This window comes from Miniopterus schreibersii (genome assembly GCF_964146895.1).
Source record: "Miniopterus schreibersii genome assembly, chromosome: 2".
Classification (NCBI taxonomy): domain Eukaryota; kingdom Metazoa; phylum Chordata; class Mammalia; order Chiroptera; family Miniopteridae; genus Miniopterus; species Miniopterus schreibersii.
Window position 1 is genome coordinate 21,805,322 of NC_138102.1, and position 20,802 is coordinate 21,826,123.

At 35.9% G+C, this 20,802-nt stretch overlaps 1 protein-coding gene across 1 annotated transcript; it reads left to right on the plus strand.

The window, feature by feature from the left end:
* The first annotated feature begins 4,157 nt into the window (after nt 1–4,157).
* On the plus strand, nt 4,158–17,230 carry IDO1 (indoleamine 2,3-dioxygenase 1). The gene is made up of 10 exons (XM_081127885.1): nt 4,158–4,267; nt 7,225–7,320; nt 7,422–7,538; nt 10,443–10,561; nt 11,572–11,586; nt 13,308–13,407; nt 13,962–14,079; nt 15,165–15,216; nt 15,665–15,813; nt 16,803–17,230. Exons 1-10 carry the CDS (start codon nt 4,172–4,174, stop codon nt 17,156–17,158), a joined length of 1,218 nt encoding a protein of 405 aa, XP_080984011.1. The 5' UTR covers nt 4,158–4,171; the 3' UTR covers nt 17,159–17,230.
* Nucleotides 17,231–20,802: the final 3,572 nt, after the last annotated feature.

The window sequence follows — 20,802 nt, forward strand, 5'->3', positions numbered from 1 at the left end:
CTTATTCAGAGGGTAGCCTTTCAATTTTTTGATGGTTTCATTCTCAGTGCAAAAACTTTCTAGTTGGATGTAGTTTGTTCAATTTTTCTTTTGTTTCCCTTGTCCAAGGAGATATATCAGAAAAAAATATTACTACAAGAAATGTCCGTGATTTTACTGACTATATTTTCTTCTAGGATTTTTATGGTATTAAGTCTAACATTTAAATCTTTAATCCAATTTAAGTTTATTCTGTGTGTGCCATGTAAGAAGGTGGTCTAAGTTTCATTTTTTTGCTCATATCTCTCTGATTTTCCCAGTACCATTTATTGAATAGACTATCTTTAGCCCATTGTATGTTTTATGTGCACTGTTGGTGGGAATTCAAATTGGCGCAGCCACTGTGGAAAGCAGTATGGAGGTACCTCAAAAGATTAAAAATAGAATAGCCTTATGACCCAGCAATTCCACATCTGGGAATTTATCCAAAGGAACCCAAAACACTAATTCAAAAAAACATATGTACTCCTATGTTCATTGCAGCGTTATTTACCCTAGCCAAGATTTGGAAGCAGCCCAAGTGTCCACCAGTACATGAGTGGATAAAACGGCTATAGTACATTTATACAATGGAATACAACTTGGCCATAAAATGGGAGAAAATTTTACCCTTTGCAACAGCATGAATGGACCTGGAGAACATTATGCTAAGTGAACTAAGCCAATCAGAGAAAGACAAATACCATATGATTTCACCCATATGTGGAATTTAATGGACAAGCTGAACTAACAAGCAAAATAGAGACAGACTCATAGGTAGAGAACAGGCAGGCAGCTCTGGTGGGCAGGGGGCTGTTGAGGGGATGGGCAGATTGACCAAAAGAGAAAAAAAGAGAGAAAGAACTCATAGACACTGACAACAGTGTGGTGATTGCCGGGGGAGGGATCTGGGGGGGGGGGAGGAAGAGGGTATATGGGTAGAGTGGAGATAAATGTGGATGGAAAAATAAAATAAAGGAAAAAAGAAGGAATCAAAACATACACTACAAAAATCATCATATGATAAAGGAAGACCACACAAGAGCAGGAAAGGAACAAAGGAACTACATAAGAGCCAGAAAACCATGGACAAGGTTCCCCAGTGAAGTTGTCTAGTCCTAGAATTTTGTTGGTTAAGGGGTTTTTAATGACTGATTCAGCCTCCTTACTAGCGATCAGTCTGTTTAGATTTTGCTTCTTCGTGATTCAGTCTTGGTAGTTGTACGTTTCTAGTATTTAATCCATTTCTTCTAGGTTGTCAAATTCATTAGTGTATAAATATTCCTAGTAGTCTTTTATGATCCTTCACATTTCTGTAGTATCAGTTGTAACATATTCTCTTTTACTTATGATTTTATTTATTTGGGTTCTTTTTCTTTTTTTTTTTTAGTGAATCTAGATAAAAGTTTGTCAAGTTGATCTTTTCAAAGAACTAGCTCTTACTTTCATTGACTTTTCTGTTGTCTTTCTATTCTCTCTTTCCTTTATTTCTGCTCTGATTTTTGTTATTTCCTTCCTTCTGCTAATCTTGGGTTTCATTCGTCCTTTTTTTAGTTTTTAGAGGTGTATAGTTATTTATTTGAGATTTTTCTCCTTATTTGATATAGGCACTTATCTCTATGAACTTTTCTGAGAAATGTTTTGGCTGCATCTCATAAATTTAGGTATCTTGTATTTCCATTTTTGTTTGTATCATGGTATTTTCAAATTTCTCTTTTGATTTCTTCTTTGACCCATTGTTTGTTAAGTAGCATGTATTTGTTTTATACTATACATTGTAATTTTGCACCTGATTCACATTTTTAGTTTCTCTATTGAGAAAGTATGTCTTTCATTAAGTTAATGAATGTTCACATTTGCCTCATGGGAGATGGCTATAATATGATTCCTATAAGGTTTGGCATCTATTGATTTTCTTTTCCATTAAATTTTGGTCAGATTTTCCTGGCTTTTTGAATGTTATGCAATTTTGGATTATAATACTATGATGTGAGGCTCTAGATTCTGTTAAAATCCTCTGGCGAATGCTGGGTTTTGTTTGTTTCTTTCTTTTAGCATGCAATTATGCTTGTTAGGTTCTGACCTAAGTTCTGTCTCATCTACCTTGTAGAGTAGTTTCAAAGTCAGCACAAAGCCTTTTTTATGATACTTCTCTCTGCTGGGTGCATCTAACACTCAAGGTCTAGTCTGGAATTTCGGCAGTCATTTACATTGTCGTTCAGTTCTTGAAGTTTGCTATACTTCTTTGGATCTCTTTTGTGTGTGCCCAGCTCAGCGCAGAGTCCAGAACTTATGGCAGTTCATAGCAGAAGTAGGGAATGCCATTTTTTATTTCTCTTCTCTCTATAATTTCTCTCACACTCTTGGATGCTGGGCATTTTTTCCAGTTTCACTGTTCATAAAGATGGTGTTAACTCAGTTTTAACGTTCTGTTCTGTTGTGCAGTCCTGCGTGACAGAATTTGGTTATTGCTGAATGAAAATTAAGATGAATGAAGAATGAGGATCAGCTGAGAATATATTTCAGAAATATAAAGGATCTTGAAGTCTGAAGAAGTTAAAAAGATTCAGATAAGAGAATAGTAAAGTATTATTGTTTCTGCAGTCAAATGTAGAAGAGATTCAGTTAAGTAGCTGGATAAGTAGAGTCAAGAAAAAACTTTCAAGCCATGTTTCTTTTAAAAAAATCAGTCCTCAGAAATCTTTTCCAAGGCAGAATGATCTAAAAAGGCATTACATGCCTCTGTTTTGACTCACCCATAAAAAGATTCAGGTGCAAAGAATGAAAAACCATAGAAATAACCACACATTTTCCAAGTCTCAATATTTTGTTGATGTTTTTGGCTTTCATATCGATATGGTAGGTCAACATTTTATTTATTTATTTATTTACTTATTTATTTTCCCTTTGAACCAATTTCAATAATATCAGCCTTTTGAATCATCCATTTCGAAGAGATGAGCCATTGTGTTCTCTTTGGTGTACAATTTCTGTTTCAGTTTCTCTTACCCTTATTGTAAAAAGAACATATTCTTGTAAAACTACGTCTTTAAAAGCCTAATGTAATAAGGAAGAACAGTGTGAGAACTCTTCCTAGAATGTAGTCATAAAGTCCTGTACTATTAAAATGTAATCCAAGTGCTGGTAAGCTGATGACAATACTGCATTGTCTCTGAATGTACTGGACACTAGCTCCTCTTCTCCGTTTGATTATCGAATGGAACAACACGGCTGCTGCTTTTCCCTCGGCTTTATCAGTGAGATTGAAACAACGACTGTAAGTGTCCACAGACCTGCAGACACCCTGGAAACATTTATCAAATGCAGTCTTAAGTTACATTTTAAAAAAACAGACACAATTTTCAGGTAGTTTATCTTTCATTTCCATTTTTAACACATACAAAACCTTCCAATGTGAATGACTATTGCCTCACCAGTCCCTAGAAGTCAGATATAGTAGAGATGGAGGGAAAATCTGCCCTAAAATGACCTATTAGGAATACAGAGGAGGAAAAACTCCATCATTGTGAACACAGATCAAAGACTGGGTAAGAAAAATGGAAAGGTGAAGAGGCACTGTTTTTTAAAAATTTTTCATGTGCTGCCATTTTGTCTACTTCAGAGTCAATGACTAATCGTTCAGTCTATCACAGGTTATATTTCATGGCTGCTGAAACAAGACACTAATATATTCAAAGAACCCCGGTAGGCTAAAGGAAAGCCAATGACAGTAGTAACTAAAGGATAGTTCAGGGCTTTAGACTTGGTCGAATTCATCATTACAATTCAAAGGTTTAAAAGTTCCCATAAAATGAAATGTTCTTTTCTGGTCAGCTCTTTTCATGGTGTATGTTATTTCAATTAGGTACTTTCTGACTTCCCCTATGGTAGTAAACAAATGATGCTCCCAGTTATAAAAATTTGGCAAGGAATGTAAACTTTTAGTTTCTTTATATGATGAACAGTGGTGCTTTTGTGGTCTTATTGTTTATCATATTACAAATAAAGAAAATGGAAAATGAAACTATTTCTCTAAATGTGGAAGTAACTTCCTATTGCCTATGTGGGATGTTGTGGTCATTGGCTATGACAACGTCTGTAATAAATAGGACTTTTCAAACACAGAGGAGCACCAGAGGGGTAGGCTGCAAGAATGGCACATAAAGCATCTCCTATGGAAAGCTCTTGGAAAATTCTTGAAGAATACCATATAGATGAAGATGTGGGCTTTGCTCTACCAAATCCACTGGTAAGAGAGGGTACTGAATTATGGCAAAAATATTTTCTTATTGTTACTTACCTGGGCAAGCTAACTTCTATCTTTTTAAAAATGTCATTTAGTAATTTCTACTGAACAAATGGATAAAGCATGCCAAAACTGAAGGCAGAGTTTTAACAAATGGGTATTACTTAACTTTCTTAAAATGTTCAACCTAGAAATTAAGTCTTAAATGCACTACTTATCTTTCATAGATATAGAGAGTGATGAGATAAGGAAACAGTAGAAGTATTTGGTTTAATACAATTGTGTTTTCAGAGGGCATTCTGAAAAAACAAACCAGAGTAATGACTGATCCATGAGTCAAAGGCATCCCCTTTCTTGGCTGGTATACCTTAAATTATACAAAGTATACATTTGCACTTCAATTAGGTTTCTGAGATGGCACATCTAGCAAGTGTGTTATATGAATAGTTTATTGTTACTAAGCGTCAGAGTCAAAGGAGTCAGAACTACTTTTCTTTTAAAAAAAGTTTTGTCTATACAGATTCATAGAGAGAAGGCAAACAGCTCAGTGGGCTGGGTGATACTGGGGAGGTGGGAGGATTGAGCGAAGAAGAAAAAAAGAGAGAGAACTTATAGATATGAACAATGGTGTGGTGGTTGCTGGGTGTGGAAGGGGATTGGCGGAGGTGGAAGAGGCCATAGAGGGGATAAATGGCGATGGGAAAATAAAATAAAAAAGCTTTGTCTACAAAGTGAAATGCAGGTAATGTTTACCTTAACAACTACATTTCCCTAATTTGTCTTCCAAAGAAAGCCATAAAAACTATCTTATTATCATCAATATTTTATTCATCAAATATTTATATAACATTTTTAAGCTAATTACAAATATTTACTTTTCCATCTTCACAACTGTCCTAAAACGTATGTTGGTATTCAACCTCATTTTCTGATGAGAAATGGAAGCTGTGCTCAATGTAAGTAATTATCCAAACTCATACAGCTAGCAATGGCAGAGAGAGAATGTGAGCCTAATCTGTCTGTCTCCAGAGCCCATGATCTTGAAAGCATTATACTATGCTGACTCCCTTAAGGGAAGAAGAGACTAGTCAGCATGCTTCCCTTCCCTACCCTGACTCTTTGCTTTATCAAGACAGTGAGACCACAGGAGAGTATTTCTGGGAACCAGTTAATGTTACAGCGATATGTATGACAGTGTGTCTCTGTTTGTTAGTGGCTCAAATGGAGTCCACACTCTAGAAAACACCTTTAGATACAGCAAAAATAGGTTTCATCAGACCTTTCAATCTAACTGTACTTGGAAATAATACCCTGTAAATACCTTGTGTAATACAGGAACATCCAAAGCAAATTCTTCCTCTAAATCCATTTTTTTCTCCAAATTATTAAGTTAATTTAAGAATATAAAGTATTGGTTTTAATTTTATTGCTAAAAGCACCGAGTTTACTTTTTATTTGCAAATAAATACTACTCAAACTTGCTCCCTCTCAATGCAAGCACACACAATTATCAGAACTGACTTGCATGAAAGTTGTACTTATCAATGATACAATAAAAAAAATAATAATAATAAATACATAAATAAATAACTTTTTCAGAAACTACAAAGCCTCATATTTAGCCCCCCCCCCAAAGAGTCAGTTATCTTAAAAAATAAAACAATCATGGCAATTATAGAGACCTCTAAAACAGGTTCCAAGGGTTAAAGCAAAACCCCAAGCAGAGGCAAAACAAAACTCTCCCTGAGCTACTTAAAAAATAATGTTGCTACTTGAGATGCTTAGGAATTTAGATTTTTAGCAATGAAAGATCTAGGCAGTACATTCACTATAAAGTCACCTTCCTTGTTCACTCTGGGTCCTCCCTAACTGCACAAACGCTGCACTCTACTGTTCTTAGTATTCATACATATTTTTTGTTGTGTGTTCCATTGTGTACACAGATTAAGGCTGCCCAATTGTCTGCAGCCCCTGAAAATGTCTGAATTTTATAGTACATTTGTCTTCTTGTTGTATAACTTACTTACAAGTTGCAGCTCAAAACTTCACCCATGTTGGTTTGACTTAATCTCTTAACTTGTACCCCATCCCCAGAGGTCAGCACTGGTGACACTAAGGGCAAGTCTGAAAGTAGCTTAATGAAGGAAGGATAGGATCAGGGCATATGGGGAGTTTTCCAGGGATCTGAATCTCATTTTATAGTGTTTCCTAGGTCTTTTGTTTGTATTTTTTTCCTTCAAATGAGACACTTTTATTTGAATTTTATTTGAACTTATTGAGCAAAAAATAAGCCTATAGTGAATCAAAGTGGGCAATCAATATGTATATATACTGTGTTTCCTACATGTCCAGTACTTTACCAGGTTCTGTAGGAAACAGAATTAACAGCATGATAAAATCCTTGCCATCAGGTAATAAGATGTAAAAAGAGCATGGGTTGTTGAAAGTAGGAAACAAGTTTGGATCACAATAAACTATAAAGCGTCCAATCTTTGTTTTCCATATTTATGACATGGAGACAACAACCAACTGATATTTAAGAAATCTCATTTTTCTTCCATTCGAATAGACTTAAAATCTAGCTGAGAAGAAAGAAATAATAGCAGCTAACAATATATTACTTAACAATGGAACAAGGTATATAACACGTAGGATTTATCATTGGGAATATGAGTGGAAACTGCATTAGTCAGGAAGATTTTAGTGGCACTTTGGCGGTGACCTTTGAAAGAGAGGCAGATGAGAGTGCTTGAGAGAAGGGGAGGAATGCAGAGACGGTGTTGAGCCCTGGGTGTGCAGGTGGCCATGCATGAGCAGGTGTTGATAGAGACAGGCAGGTGTGTGTCGGGGCTGCATTGAGCAGCACTGATTTACAGGCAAGATAGACTATCAATGGGAGACGAAACTATTTTACAATAACTTCCACTGGTGAAAAAAATGTCCTGTTTCTTTTTTTAAAGGAGGAACTACCTTACCCTTATGATGCTTGGATTTCCATTGCTAAAAATCTTCCTGTCCTGATTAAAAATGGTGACCTACGTGCAGAAGTTGAGAAGGTTTGGTCTTCTTTTTTATAATTTGTTAACATTTTTAATTTGGTTTTGAAGCTATAATATCACCCACGTTGACTTGAGTCAACTTCTCCATTTGTTCTCAGTTACCAATGCTCAGCATCGATGACCTGCAAGGACACAAGTTGCAGCGCCTCGCACATCTAGTCTTGGGGTATATCGCCATGGCATATGTGTGGGACCGAGGTGACGATGTCCGTAAGGTGTGGAGATTTTCTAATATATCTTATGGTACATACAATTTATGTTTAACGTAAAAACATTCTGAAACTATTATCACTGCATTTTGGGAAGCTTGAAAAATAGAAGAAAAAAGGGAGAGAGAAATCATTCACTGACTTTACAACGTCAACTATAATCACTATTGAATATTTAATCTTTTACTAATATAACACAGTGTTCCATTCTGTGCAAATACATATATATCCTGCTTCTTTCACTTAAATTATATTGTAAGCATTGTTTTTTTTAGTAACTATACAATCATCCTAGTCATAATTTGAAATCACTTTATAATTTTTCATTGAGTTTCTGAACTTTATTTATTCAATCTGGTATTGAAAAATGCTTTGCTTGTTTTTAGTGTTTTAGTATTGTAAAATGATGCCACAATCAAAATATTTGAATATGAAACATTTTCCTCTATGATTTTCAGGAGATATAAACATTATATGGTTTTCTTAGTTAATGCTAAAATGCTCTCTTGCATCTGTCAGCATAGAAGAATATATTATATTGTAATTTCACTGTACTCTCATCAACAGTAGGTAACTTTAAATTTAAAATTATATCATCTTGTATTTTATCTGGCAGCCCTAGTCACATGAAACCGATATCGTCTGGAACACCTAACTTTTAAATCACAAAGGGATAAAATAGATTACAAAAGTATCTTCTTCCATCTAGTGAAAGTTTTTCCCTCTTTTGAAAAAGCTAGCTTATCTTTGTTTTTTCTTTCCATGACCTGTGATGAGTTATCCCCTCATACATAGAAAAGAGGAAAAGTTGCTCTGCATAATCACGGGACACCTTATACTTCCTTATAATCATGAAACTGCCCTGTCTAGTTTTGTGATGACACAAAAGGTTTAAGATCAGCTCTGTCCTTGCAACCTAGCTTAACATTTAACTAAGCACATGGTCTCACTGGACTTGCTAGAATCTGAGTCTAGCTAAATTCATAGGCATTGTATATAAAAAGATTATCCATAATGCAGCATCAATAATACAGGGCAGCATATTCTAGATACAGAAGTATCAGAATTCAGAGGAGATAACTAGTAGTTGATATGATCATGAAATGCTTCAAGAAAGAAGTGGAATTTGAATTACTTCTTGAAAGATTTGGTAAAGCTTATCCAAAGACAAGGGGAGCAGAAAGAAAGAGAGAGAAGACTAACAAAAAATGTGGAGACCAAAATGGACATAGCAGAATGAACTGGTAATAAATTTACCAGGCTGGAGATCAGAATTATAAAATAAAACATAGAAATGTATTTTTTAATTTATCCAGTTTTTGTATGCCATATCATTTGGAAAGAGATCTTAGTAGCTGGCAATGAAAAAAAGATTTTAAAAGATTTTAAAATTTTAAGTCAAGAAATTATAGGAAGGCTAAAAGAAATGGATAAAAAATAAGCTACATCAACATAAGGCACATTTCCCTGGAGAATGGGCAAGAAATTAGCAATCTGGCTTCTTAGCAGCTGCATGAATGTCTATAATAGATTAATATTTCTTTTTCCTAAGTCATTTCAAACTAATTATTTGATTAAACTTTTCCCCTTTTCTTCCATTTTTATCTTTTCTCTAATTCAGAGAGGGACACAACTTATTTCCCTTTGAAATATGTGGAAAACATTTGCCAAACAGAACATTTCAATTCCCAGTGGCACAAGGTCTGCAAAGGGAAGAGCACATGCAAGGGTTCTTTTAATAGTCAATGATTCTATTCTAACATTTTTGCTATTTTTGGTAAAATCATCATTTCCAGTGTTGTGCTAAACGAATCTGAAGTCACTTGGATTGTAACTCCCATGATTATCACTGTGGGGTGGGCTACATAGTCACACCATCTCTACCATTGAAATCCCACCACCCACTACCTCAGATGGGCAACACATCCCTGTCCTTTCCCTGGTTAGATACGCACAGGCTGCTGAGGACAAGCATGACCATAATTATTACATGGGACCATCTAATTATAAACCAAATATAGATAGATGAAAAGTCAGGCAGATGAAAAATGAAATGTCAGCTTCATGACTAATAGAACAGGGGAAGAATTTGGCTTGAGTATGTGGCAACCATGGACCTGGTTAGTGTGCTTACCCATGGGGGTAGGAGCCTTTTACTATGTGGCCCAAAGCAGAGCAAAATCCATGAGTAACAGGCTCAGGAAAAGGAGAGTTGAGGAGAAAAGGGGGCTGAGCTGTAGTTTCACTCACAAACTCAGCAATTAAATTAGCTTCTAAGGAAGGGTGAGTGAAAGAGCTAAGAGTGTCACTCCAATTGATTTATTTTGCATGGAAATATAAAACAAGGGTAATTCCTCCTATCAACACAGGTAGGCCTTTAAGGCCAAGCATCAATGTCACTCTGTGGTGAGGTTTCCTAAAAAATCATCCAGTAGAGATTCTGTCAGCATTGTGCTCTAAGAGCAGCCATCTTTTTACTAGTCTGCATCATAACCAAAAGCCTTCATTATAAATAACTCTGAGCTTCTTTGAGACTTACTAACTTTGCCTTGGTATTGCGGGCAGATGGAGAGTACCTTGCATAGAAGAGTTGCCCGACCAGTATTCATGGGATGGATAAATGAATGAATGCAAATAACTCACTGGTCATTAGAAAGCCAAGGATACAATCATTGTTCCCCTTGCCCTCTACCTCTGCTTTTCTCTATGGTTAGGTTATGACCACATCAATACACACCCAAAACCCAAACATTTAACAATCAACCTGGACTAAGTTATGAAATGAGGAAGAGAAAATTACATTTGTTCTCAAAGTGCCATTCTATATAACAGCTCATGTTTTGGCACCCAGGAAGCAGAGGAAAAGGTAAGACACCTCCAAGTTTATACTAAGTATTGTGTTTTAATTAGGTCCTGCCACGCAATATTGCTGTCCCTTACTGCAAACTCTCTGAGAAGCTGGGACTGCCTCCCATTCTGGTTTATGCAGACTGTGTCTTGGCAAACTGGAAGAAAAAGGATCCCAGTGGGTATGTAAACAATGACTATAATAAAAATGAAAGGAGTGAATGCTTTTTAAATCAAAAGGGAGTCATTGGGTTAATTTTTGGCAACACATATTTCTTCTCTGTTTGGAGAGTAAGGTTACTTTGATTTATCTATAACCACAAATGTATTACACATATATGAGAGAGAGGTTTATAATTAACATATAATGAAATGCACAAATCTTAAGTGGTCAGTTTGATGAGTCTGACTATTATAAGCACATGTGTAACCCTAAGAAAAATACAGAATATTTCTGTCACCTTGGAAAATTCTTTTGTGGTTCTTTCCTTTCAATTCCCTTCTCTAACCCCAGGTAGATGTATTTTGACTTGTCATATCAGAAGTTAGTTTTTTGTGTTGTATTTCATAGTGATGAGATCATAGATTAGTACTCTTTTGTGTCTAGATTCTCTTGATTAACATGTTTCTGAGAGCTTACAAATTTAATTTTTAACTATCAAGTTGAGTTTAAGAGTCAAGCTCTTCAGCAGTAGAAATGGCAATGTCTGGGTTTTCTGGAGTAGCCTGCTCAGAATTTAGGCCCTTCCTAAGCATTTAGTGATGGGATCTGCTATAGTAAAGGGATAAGATCATTAGCCCTGTGTGTCTATCTACAGAAGACTATTCTAGACATGGGAATGGCCCCAATTGAAAGGATTTGATCTAGGAAAGTTTTTTTGTTAGTTACAACCAGTTTGACTATTCATGTGTGTTCCTTGCATATTTAATTTTGATTTTTCTTATAAAATCCTAAGTTAAGTGTTTTCAATGACTACTTGAAAAATATAAAAATAATTTTCTTTCTTTTTTATTCTACTATGTCTTACATTTAATAGTAGAATTAAATCTAATAGCAGTACTTTAGTAGAGGTATTAAATTTAATAATAGTAGCATTAAATCTAATAATGACAACTTGAAACCATTTGATTTTTAAATTGGTTTTCTTTCTCTCTTCCAATTGGTCCATTACTTCATTGCTGCTTTCACAAGTCCCATGACGTATGAGTAAGTATTTGATTCTTATTTTAGTCTAAGAATTATTTGTTATTCAAAGTGAATATAGATTTATCAATATCCTCCAAATGCATTTTTAAAAAGGTTAATTGAGCCCAGCCAGGCGTGGCTCAGCGGTTGAGCATCAACCTAGGATCCAGGAGATTGCAGTTTGATTTCCGGTCAGGACACGTGCCCGGGTTGCGGGCTCACAGCCGATCAATGACTCTCTCATCATTGACGTTTCAACTCTCTCCACCTCCCTTCCTCTCTCTGAAATCAATAAATATATATTTTTTAAAAAAGGCCAATTGAATTCAGGCAAAAAAGTAATTTAAATAATTGTTTAAAGAGCAAATAATCCCAGCCTTTAACTCTATCTATGACTGTGGTGTGACTGTTTGACATTATAGCTATAGATATATACTAAAGTAATATTTGCATATGTACATAAATGTAATTAACAGGCTTAAATAAAAAGTGCACATACATCTGTGTATGACTTAATGAACTCAGGGGTCAGAAACATAAAGCTGTTCTTTTTCACCCAAGCCTTGCTATTTTTGAACAATATACTAGGCAGAGGCTAAGAGCTAGGGATATAAGCTCAATAAGGTCAATGTCCTACGTGCAAGCCTGCCCTGATGAAGGTGGACTAGTGGAGAGGAGGAGTCCCTGTGACAAGTTATTTGAGCTGAGTCCTCAAGAACAGTAGGAATTAGCTAGAAGAGAAACAACAGAACATGAGAGTGTCCATTGTGGAGGATAAGGCAAGTGACAAAAATACTTGGTGCATCATATAATTTTGTAATCAGTGTCAGTCCAATAAATTTGATTAAAAGGAAACAAATCTTGGTGCATTGTCAGAGCCGAAGTTGCTGATAAATGAATGACCAAAGTAACAGTATGGGAAAGAAGTGAAGAATTAGACTTAAAAAAAGAATATATAGGATTTTTAAACCCCTATGACAAGGCATTTAAATAATATTTTAAAATAAATGGGAAGCTATGAAATGTTTTTAGGTGAAAGGATATCATCGGTCTCGTTTTACAGATGAGAATGTTAATGCAGAAACAGGAGGAATATTAATGCTCAAAGTAACACAGCAAGGAAGTTACAGAAGTGGTCTGGCTTCAGAGAATCATGGCTTTAACCACCATGAAAATCATGGATATACAGATACTGAGACCTGTTTGCACAAACGCAGAACGTCAATATGAAAGAAATCAGGGTCTATTCAGTTGTTTGAATTTGCCAGTCAATTCCTTCGTAAGGCAGATAAACCACTGAGAAAATGAATCCGATTCACAGATAAAAATATAGATATGAATACAGTTATTTCAGCAAAAAGACTACTTCTTAAAATGAGACCACACAGATATTTCTATAAACACGGAGTGTGTGTAAATGTATGTGTGAATATATGTACGTATATATACATGCATGTGAAAAATTAATGGAGTAACATATAAGTGGTCTTGGAATTTCTAGTTCCAAGTTCTAGAATGGCATTTCAAGTCCTAGCTTAATCTATTAATGATATGATCTCAGACAGTGGACCTACATTATATTCCTGACTATGTAATGGAGATAGTAAAACCTGTAATATTTATCTCACAAGATTATTTGGAAAATAAAACGAGAGAAGTAAAAATGTTTGAAAACTATAAAGTAGTCAACAAATATACCGATATTCTTGCTACCTTCTTGACTTTTTGACTGATTTTCTTAGGAACATGGACATTCTGTTTGCATTTCCTGGTGCGGACTGCAGTAAAGGATTCTTTCTGGTTTCTCTGTTGGTGGAAATAGAAGCTGCTTCTGCAATAAAAGTATGTCCATCACCCTGGAAAATTTGTATCTTAATTCATATAAGCAGAAAAATCACTTAGTAAATGAACTATATTATGCATAAAGTAACTTTATCCTGACTAACTATAGCATTTGGTTATTTAATTGGAGGTAAGGGATCATCTGGTAGTTACAAATATTTTATTTTTTGTGCACTGCCTAAAATATAAAATGTAGGAGCCATTTATTTAGAATCAAATGTGAAATCCCAATAAGAGGAATATCTTCAAGGCAATTTGGCAGGGGAACTATATCACATAGTGACATAAATCTAATGGCTTTGACTATTGGAAGTAGAAATAGAAAGATATAAAATTCTATAAACTTATCTCTAAATGATAAATACAGAAACACAAGTCCAAGCTTAAGGATATATAAGAAAATTAGTCAAACAATTGGAAAATGCCTAGCTCAAGAAAGAAGTGAAAAATCCCAAATTTAATATCAGGATTAAGATTCAGGAGGATTTTATTCTACGCCACTGTTTAATGCTAGGAAATCTTAAGTGTTTATCTTTAAAAATTTTTTTTTTTAGATAATTCCCACCATATTCAATGCAGTGCAGCGTCAGGATGGAGATACTTTGCAAAAGGCACTGCTTGACATAACTAATTGTCTGCACAAGGCCCTTGAAGTGTTTCACGAAATTCATAGTAAGTATTATATGCCATATCACATTCTAGGCCTCGGACACGTGTTTCTGATTATCTAAGACATAGAGCTGTTGACAAAATGGAAGCAAAAACACTCTCACCTAGTGGGTGTGTTTTGATTTCATTTTATCTCACTAAATCTTTACATTTTCCAAGCGGTAGTTTTCATTATGCCCATTTTATAGAGAAAGGAGGTTAAATTTGGAGAGATAGGATAAATGACCTAAGGTTACATAGGTAGTAAATACTGAAGCCAGAATTCCAAGCTGCATCTATTTAACTCGAAGAAACACCCTTGTCTCTCATTAAAAACCTTGGAGAAACTTGCCAAGGGTGCAGGCTGTTCTAAGTTCTGAAAGACAGCTTCTGCTTGACAGGAACTCTATATACAAATTCTGCTTTTTCACAAGTTAAGTAAGAAACAATGAAGAAAACCATTGGACTCAAAAGTAATTGAAAAATTAACAGCTACAAGACAATAATAACCAAAAAAGTACGTAAACATGATTTGCAAAAGGAAATTTGCCCTACTGGAAGACATTAACAAGTACGTGACTGTATCACTGGGATTTGAGTTACTGCTGAGTGGTCCTTGGCAAGAAGGCTGACCTTTAACTCAAAGACATTAGAGAGCTTTGTATCTGTGTATGGGGGATGGGGGACCTAGGGATGTGGTCTGTAGGACTGCTGGAGTTTTTGTTTCTGTTTTGCTTTTTGTTGAGATCTGTTTGTTTCTTTATAAAAGTAATTTATCTGTTATGTCAGTAAGCACCTGAAGTGGCCTTAAAGAAACGCTGACAGTTTAACTGATCAGAGGATGAGTGGTAGGTGGGTCCAGGCTTTTGGATACAAGCTGTGTGTTAGCCCTATGGTAGAAGTCATTCAGGAAGCACAAGAGATGAGTGAGGCTCACCTGGGAGAGCGCAAGTGAGTGAGAGCTTGCCCTCATGGGTTTTCTCTACAAAGACTGACCTCATGCCTTTCCTGCATCCTTTGCTGAAATCCACTGTCAGTTGTTTATAATATCTTAATTTCCCTTTATACCCCTGATGCTACCTAACTAAATACATTCCATCTTTTTACAGAATACGTGGACCCAAACCTGTTTTTCAATGTTCTTCGCATATACTTGTCTGGGTGGGTAGCTTCATGCTTGAGTTTTTCTCTTGTACAATTAACATAAAGAATACACCAAGTTTCCACTAATGGTCCCCATTATCCATCATGTTTAGAAAACATTGTTTTAATACCCTAAAATACATGTTGCAAAAAAAGGATAGACTATTTTCTCTTATTACTCGGCCAGGCACAAACGAGTATGGACAGAAAAGGTAGGCATTTTAAAGACAGAAAAGTGACCTTCACTAATGCAAAGGTAGGTTCCATTCATAGAATACTTAGGCTAAATTTGCTCAGAGCCATGTTATTTCTTATTCTCATGCATGCACAAGAGAGGAAAGGGGAATGTGTAAGATGAAGAATGAAATATATCTCGTCACCTTCCATTTACCCTTTATTGCAAGATTCTATATCTGAGAAATTGGCAATTAATTCAAATAATGATTCTCTTTCCTTCCTGGCCCAGCTGGAAAGGCAACCCCCAGCTGCCAGAGGGTCTGATATATGAAGACGTCTGGGACATCCCAAAAAAGTTCGCTGGGGGCAGTGCAGCTCAAAGCAGCATCTTTCAGTGCTTCGATGTTCTGCTAGGCATCCAACAGAGTGCCGGTGAAGGTGAGCAGAAAATGACAAATAATCGTCTCTTATGTTAATAGAGTAGATTTTTTAGTATTTAAAAAATACCTTCTCATCAGCATCTTATCTGAGCTTATCTGATGCTTTTAGGAGAATCAGTGAAGTAGAACTTGTGTTGCTATCATCCTATTTCACAGATGAAGAAGCAGAAGGTTAGAGAGGATAGTGAATGTCTCCCTGTTAACCAGCCAGACTCAAACCCAGTTCATCATCCTCTCGATCTTGATATTTAAACATATATTTATAAGGCTTGATTGACTGTGGTGAAACCTGTAGCACATGTTCTGAAAATGTACAGTCAGATTCAGAAAGAGAAAATCACCTGCAAATGAGAGGACTGTAAGTAGAAGTTGGGGAGGTGGAGACTTCAGTGACAAGAAGAGGATTGATTGGCACTCCTCTTGTTCAGCCATCCTGTTGCCCCAGCAACCAGGGTCAATGCTTGTACCTAAGTTTGAAAATGAGCGACATTCATTATGCTCCTTCTAAGGGCTTAAAAGAAGGGCTTCTTTCTCTTTTTCTCTTTCTTTTTAAACTTCTGTTTAGTAGGGATAGATGAAAACATGCCTTTTTTTAGTTCTTTCACTTATTCAAAAATTATCTTTAAACTTTCTTGGACTTGGTATCATAATCTGTCAAGTACAAATTACATATGTGCTGACTATATCAGTGACTTCTTTGAAGGATCAAGTAGAGTAAGAAAGAGAAAGGAAGCAGACACAAAAATCTGTATTATGAGAGAATGAATTTAACTCATCAGGTTTTCAAAATCAAGTATATTTTACAATAATGGCCACTACTAGTAAGAAGACTAACAGCTTTCTAATGGGATGGATATAAACTCATTGCCTTCTGTCGTGCTGTTGGCCTGTAATCTTCCACCCACTTTGACTTTACTCAGCCTTTCTTCCCTGGGTTGCTGAAGGCTTCAATTTCTCTACTAACTCATCTTTCACTTGTCCCTTCAGCATCAGCTGCAGAATTTCTCCAGGAAATGCGAACATACATGCCACCAGCTCACCAGAAGTTTCTTGGCTCATTAGAGTCAGGCCCTTCAGTTCGGGAGTTTGTCCTTTCAAAAGGGGATGCTAGCCTACAGGCAACTTATAATGAGTGTGTGAAAGCTATGGTCTCCCTGAGAAGTTACCATTTGCAAATAGTAACTAAGTATATTGTGATTCCTGCAAGCCAGCAGCCCAGACAAAACCAACCTGCTGATGAGCCATCAGAAGTGGAAAATAAAGGAACTGGAGGTACTGATGTCATGAAATTTCTAAAGAGTGTAAGAAGTACAACTGAGAAGGCCCTGTTGAAGGATAGTTAATATAACCCAAGAAAAGGTACATTTTGTCAGGACAAAGATGTCTGTATGCATTAATGCTATTCATTACATCAAACCCACAAATTAATATGTAAAAACTTCCTAATGGTACATTATAAAAGATTTCAAGATATTTCATCGGATGCCTATGAGTCCCTTGCATGAAAACAATAAAAAGCAATTATATTAGAAGTGTTATGATCTGTATAATATAATTAAAATGTAATAATAAAAACTTAAGTATAATAAAATGCCTAAAATTTGATTAATTCATAACTACAGTTAAATATTGCTCCAAATGAGACTTACTCCACACTGCTACCCTTCAAGCAGGGCTAATAGATTCTGGTACTTTCCCTTTAGTAATTTTTTCAGAACTGTTTACTTGTCTACATTTTCTTTACCATATAAACTTCATGATAACAGGAGCACTATCGTTTACCAGCCCCATGCATCTCTAGTTCTTAATTAGATACATAACAGATATATTAGATGAATATTTTACAGACCGAGTGATTTCATGAATAAATCAATATGTGCTAACAAGTAGTCGCATTTGAAATATAATTTTTTCTAGGAAAGTCAGAGTTTTCAGGCACTAACACTCTGGCATGAATTTATTTAATAATGAAATCTAATAAAGTTAGGGCTGGAGAAAGATTCAAAACCATATGAGACAAACTCATTTCAAAGATGACAGAGTTGAGACTCAGAAGAGTGAAATAACTTAAGATCACACCATTAGTTGTAAATGGGAGGAGAACTTAACTTTTTTGACAAGTCTCATCTTTTTTCACTTGACTTGGAGTAAACTAGGTTAGAGAAGATGGAATTTTGGAAGTGGGTGGGGGAGAAAATGAGATGACATAGTAGGATCTCATGAGGTAGTAGATGGTTAGCCAGAAATTGGGTATTCTATTAAATATGAGAAGAGAAAAAGGCACAATGGTTGTATGGATACTAGATTAGCAAGCACTTTCAATTTATGGAATGCCCAGCTCTGAGGAGATGGGTTGAGTACACCCAAGTAAATTTGAGGAAGGAAATGCAGTTACACATTTCTAAAGTCAAACATCCGAAAATTATTTTAACATTGTTTCTCAAAGACACCCTGACCAAAGGAAATCAAGTGGAATCTTCCTGCTTACAACAAAATTTCATTTGATTTCCTAGAAAATACACCAAGCATCAATGGTATATGTTACACATTTACTTCTTTGTTTTTCAGTCAATATTTCTGCAATGAATTTATATGTTTCTAATAAAAAAGTATGCATACTTGTATACATACATACCAAATACATATATGTGTGTGCACATGACTATAATTAAAAAAAAAATACATCTTCATTGATTTCAGAGAGAGGAAGGGAGAGGGAGAGGGAGAGATATAGAAACATCAATGATGAGAGAGAGACATTGATCATGCCCCCTGCACTCTCCCTATTGGGGATCAAGCCCACAACCCGTGCATGTGCTCTGGCTGGGAATTGAACCACGATCTCCTGGATCATAGGTCGATGCTCAGCCACAAGGTAATTGTGAGGATGGAATTAAACCTAGTGCTAAAGTGCTGTACACTGTAAAGTAGTACTAGAATGTAAGTAAGTAAATTGCTAAGCATCATTTATTGGCTCCAAGTCAAGATTTTTTTCTGTCCTTTCTGCTACACTGAACACTCTGGTTCTACAGCTACACATCCCAGGGCTACACATCAGGAGTTTCTCCCCCAGAGTTGGTTTTACCTAATTAGCATTGAATCACCTTGAAACTCAGAGCATCTTTGGTCCCCTCAGCAAGACCCTGCATTATATCTTCTCCTCTAGAACATCACACCCATCTGACATGGGAGCAGAGGTGGATAGAGGAAGGAGAAGGCAAGGAGCATTGTCACTGACATTTCACTGTTGCTTTGTAGGTGATGAACAGACTGAAACCCAGCTTCCAATTCTCCACAGAGAGTGTATACACTTATCCCTCAGAGTCTGTTCTCTTCTATCTGTCCAAATAAGCGATGCCAAGATTCTAAACACACTCATAGACCCAGAGAACAAAGTGATGGTTGCCAGATGGTTGGGGGCTTGGTGGAAAAGGTGAAGGGCTTAAGAAGTACAAATTGTCAGTTACAAAATAGTCACAGGGATGTAATGTCTAGCATAGGGAATATAGCCAATAATTTATAATAACTATGTATGGTGCCAGGTGGGTACCAGATTTATAGGGGACCACTTTGTAAGTTATATAAATGTCTGACCACTATGCTCTACATGTTAAACTAATATAATATTGAATGTCAACTGTAATTAAAAAATAAAAGATAGAATCACCTTTAACTTAACAACAACAACAAAAAGATTCCTGATTTCCCTTTAACTCATCTCTGGACTGGGAGAGGTATGACAAAATTCTGGATATGTTTCTAAAGAAATCCTCCTATTCTTTCTCCCCATGCCATGTGCTCTCTGCTCATCACAGTGAGTGGTCCTATGGGAGGAGAAGGGTCAACAGAGGGTGAAGGTAACGTCCTACCATAAGAGGTTTCAGCCTGGCCAGCATGGCTCAGTGGTTGAGTGTCGACCTATGAACCAAGAGGTCACAGTTCTATTCTAGTCAGGACACATGCCTGGGTTGTGGGCTTGATGTGCAGAAGGCACCTGATGAATGACTCTCTCTCATCACTGATGTTTCTATCTCTGCTTCTCCCTTCTTCTCTCTGAAATCAATAAAAACATAATTTAAAATAATAGGAATAAATAACTAAATAAATAAATAAATAGAACTGCTATTTAAAAAAGAGAAAAGTTTTAGCTAAATGTAATAAATTCTTAGTAACATGGATCCTATATAAATAGAATTAATGATAATTTCATCCCTGCCTGTGTCCTAGAAAAATCAGAAATTTCTAGTGGTATATTCCTCCCCATGTTATTTTCCACAAGTGTGGAGACTTTAGCTCAAAATATGTATCTTTTTCATATTTTAGATAGAATTCAGAAAATTAAGTATTCCTTATCCCCTTTCTTCTAACTCCTTCTAATTAATTTTTGTACAATAAATGATTGAAGTTGCTTATGTGTAATTTATATCCTATTCTTCTCACTCTAATATGTTAAATATAATATGACATGGTATAGAGTAAGGGTCAATTCATATCGCTCTGAACTCCTTATATCCTTATCGAAGAGCTAGTGCAGAGAATTATTATTGGTCACCCATGAGTTAAAGATAAAAATTTACTCATTTCCACTGAATTGTTTTAGGTTACAATAAACAATGGAAAAGTCAGAAGTTCAGAAAGGCTTAAACTTTGTCATATAAACATGCACTTAAAATTATCTAAGGTCCCTGCCAAGTCTGAAATACAATGGCCCATACAATGCAGGACTCCCTCTCTAACACTTCTGGTAATAGAGCAAACTCCTATTTAGAGCTTACTCTTCTGATTACTGCTTCAACTGGTCTTCATTAGCTCATTTAATCTTCAAAGCAACTCTATGAAAATAAGTATTATTATCCCTCCATTTTACAGATGAGGAAAATGAGATGCAAAGACGTCAGGAAATATGTTCAAAAAACACAAGAGGCTAAGCCAGGTATAAACTCAGGTACTCTGGATCAAAAGATTGAGCTCTTAATTAAGATAGGAA

What these genes read in the sequence shown, in the direction of transcription:
- IDO1 (XM_081127885.1), top strand. Translation starts at nt 4,172, where the DNA reads ATGGCACATAAAGCATCTCCTATGGAAAGCTCTTGGAAAATTCTTGAA. An exon ending in GAGGTGACGATGTCCGTAAG is followed by an intron (nt 7,539 to 10,442) that starts GTGTGGAGATTT and finishes TGTTTTAATTAG; the next exon opens with GTCCTGCCACGCAATATTGC. An exon ending in AAGCTGCTTCTGCAATAAAA is followed by an intron (nt 13,408 to 13,961) that starts GTATGTCCATCA and finishes TTTTTTTTTTAG; the next exon opens with ATAATTCCCACCATATTCAA.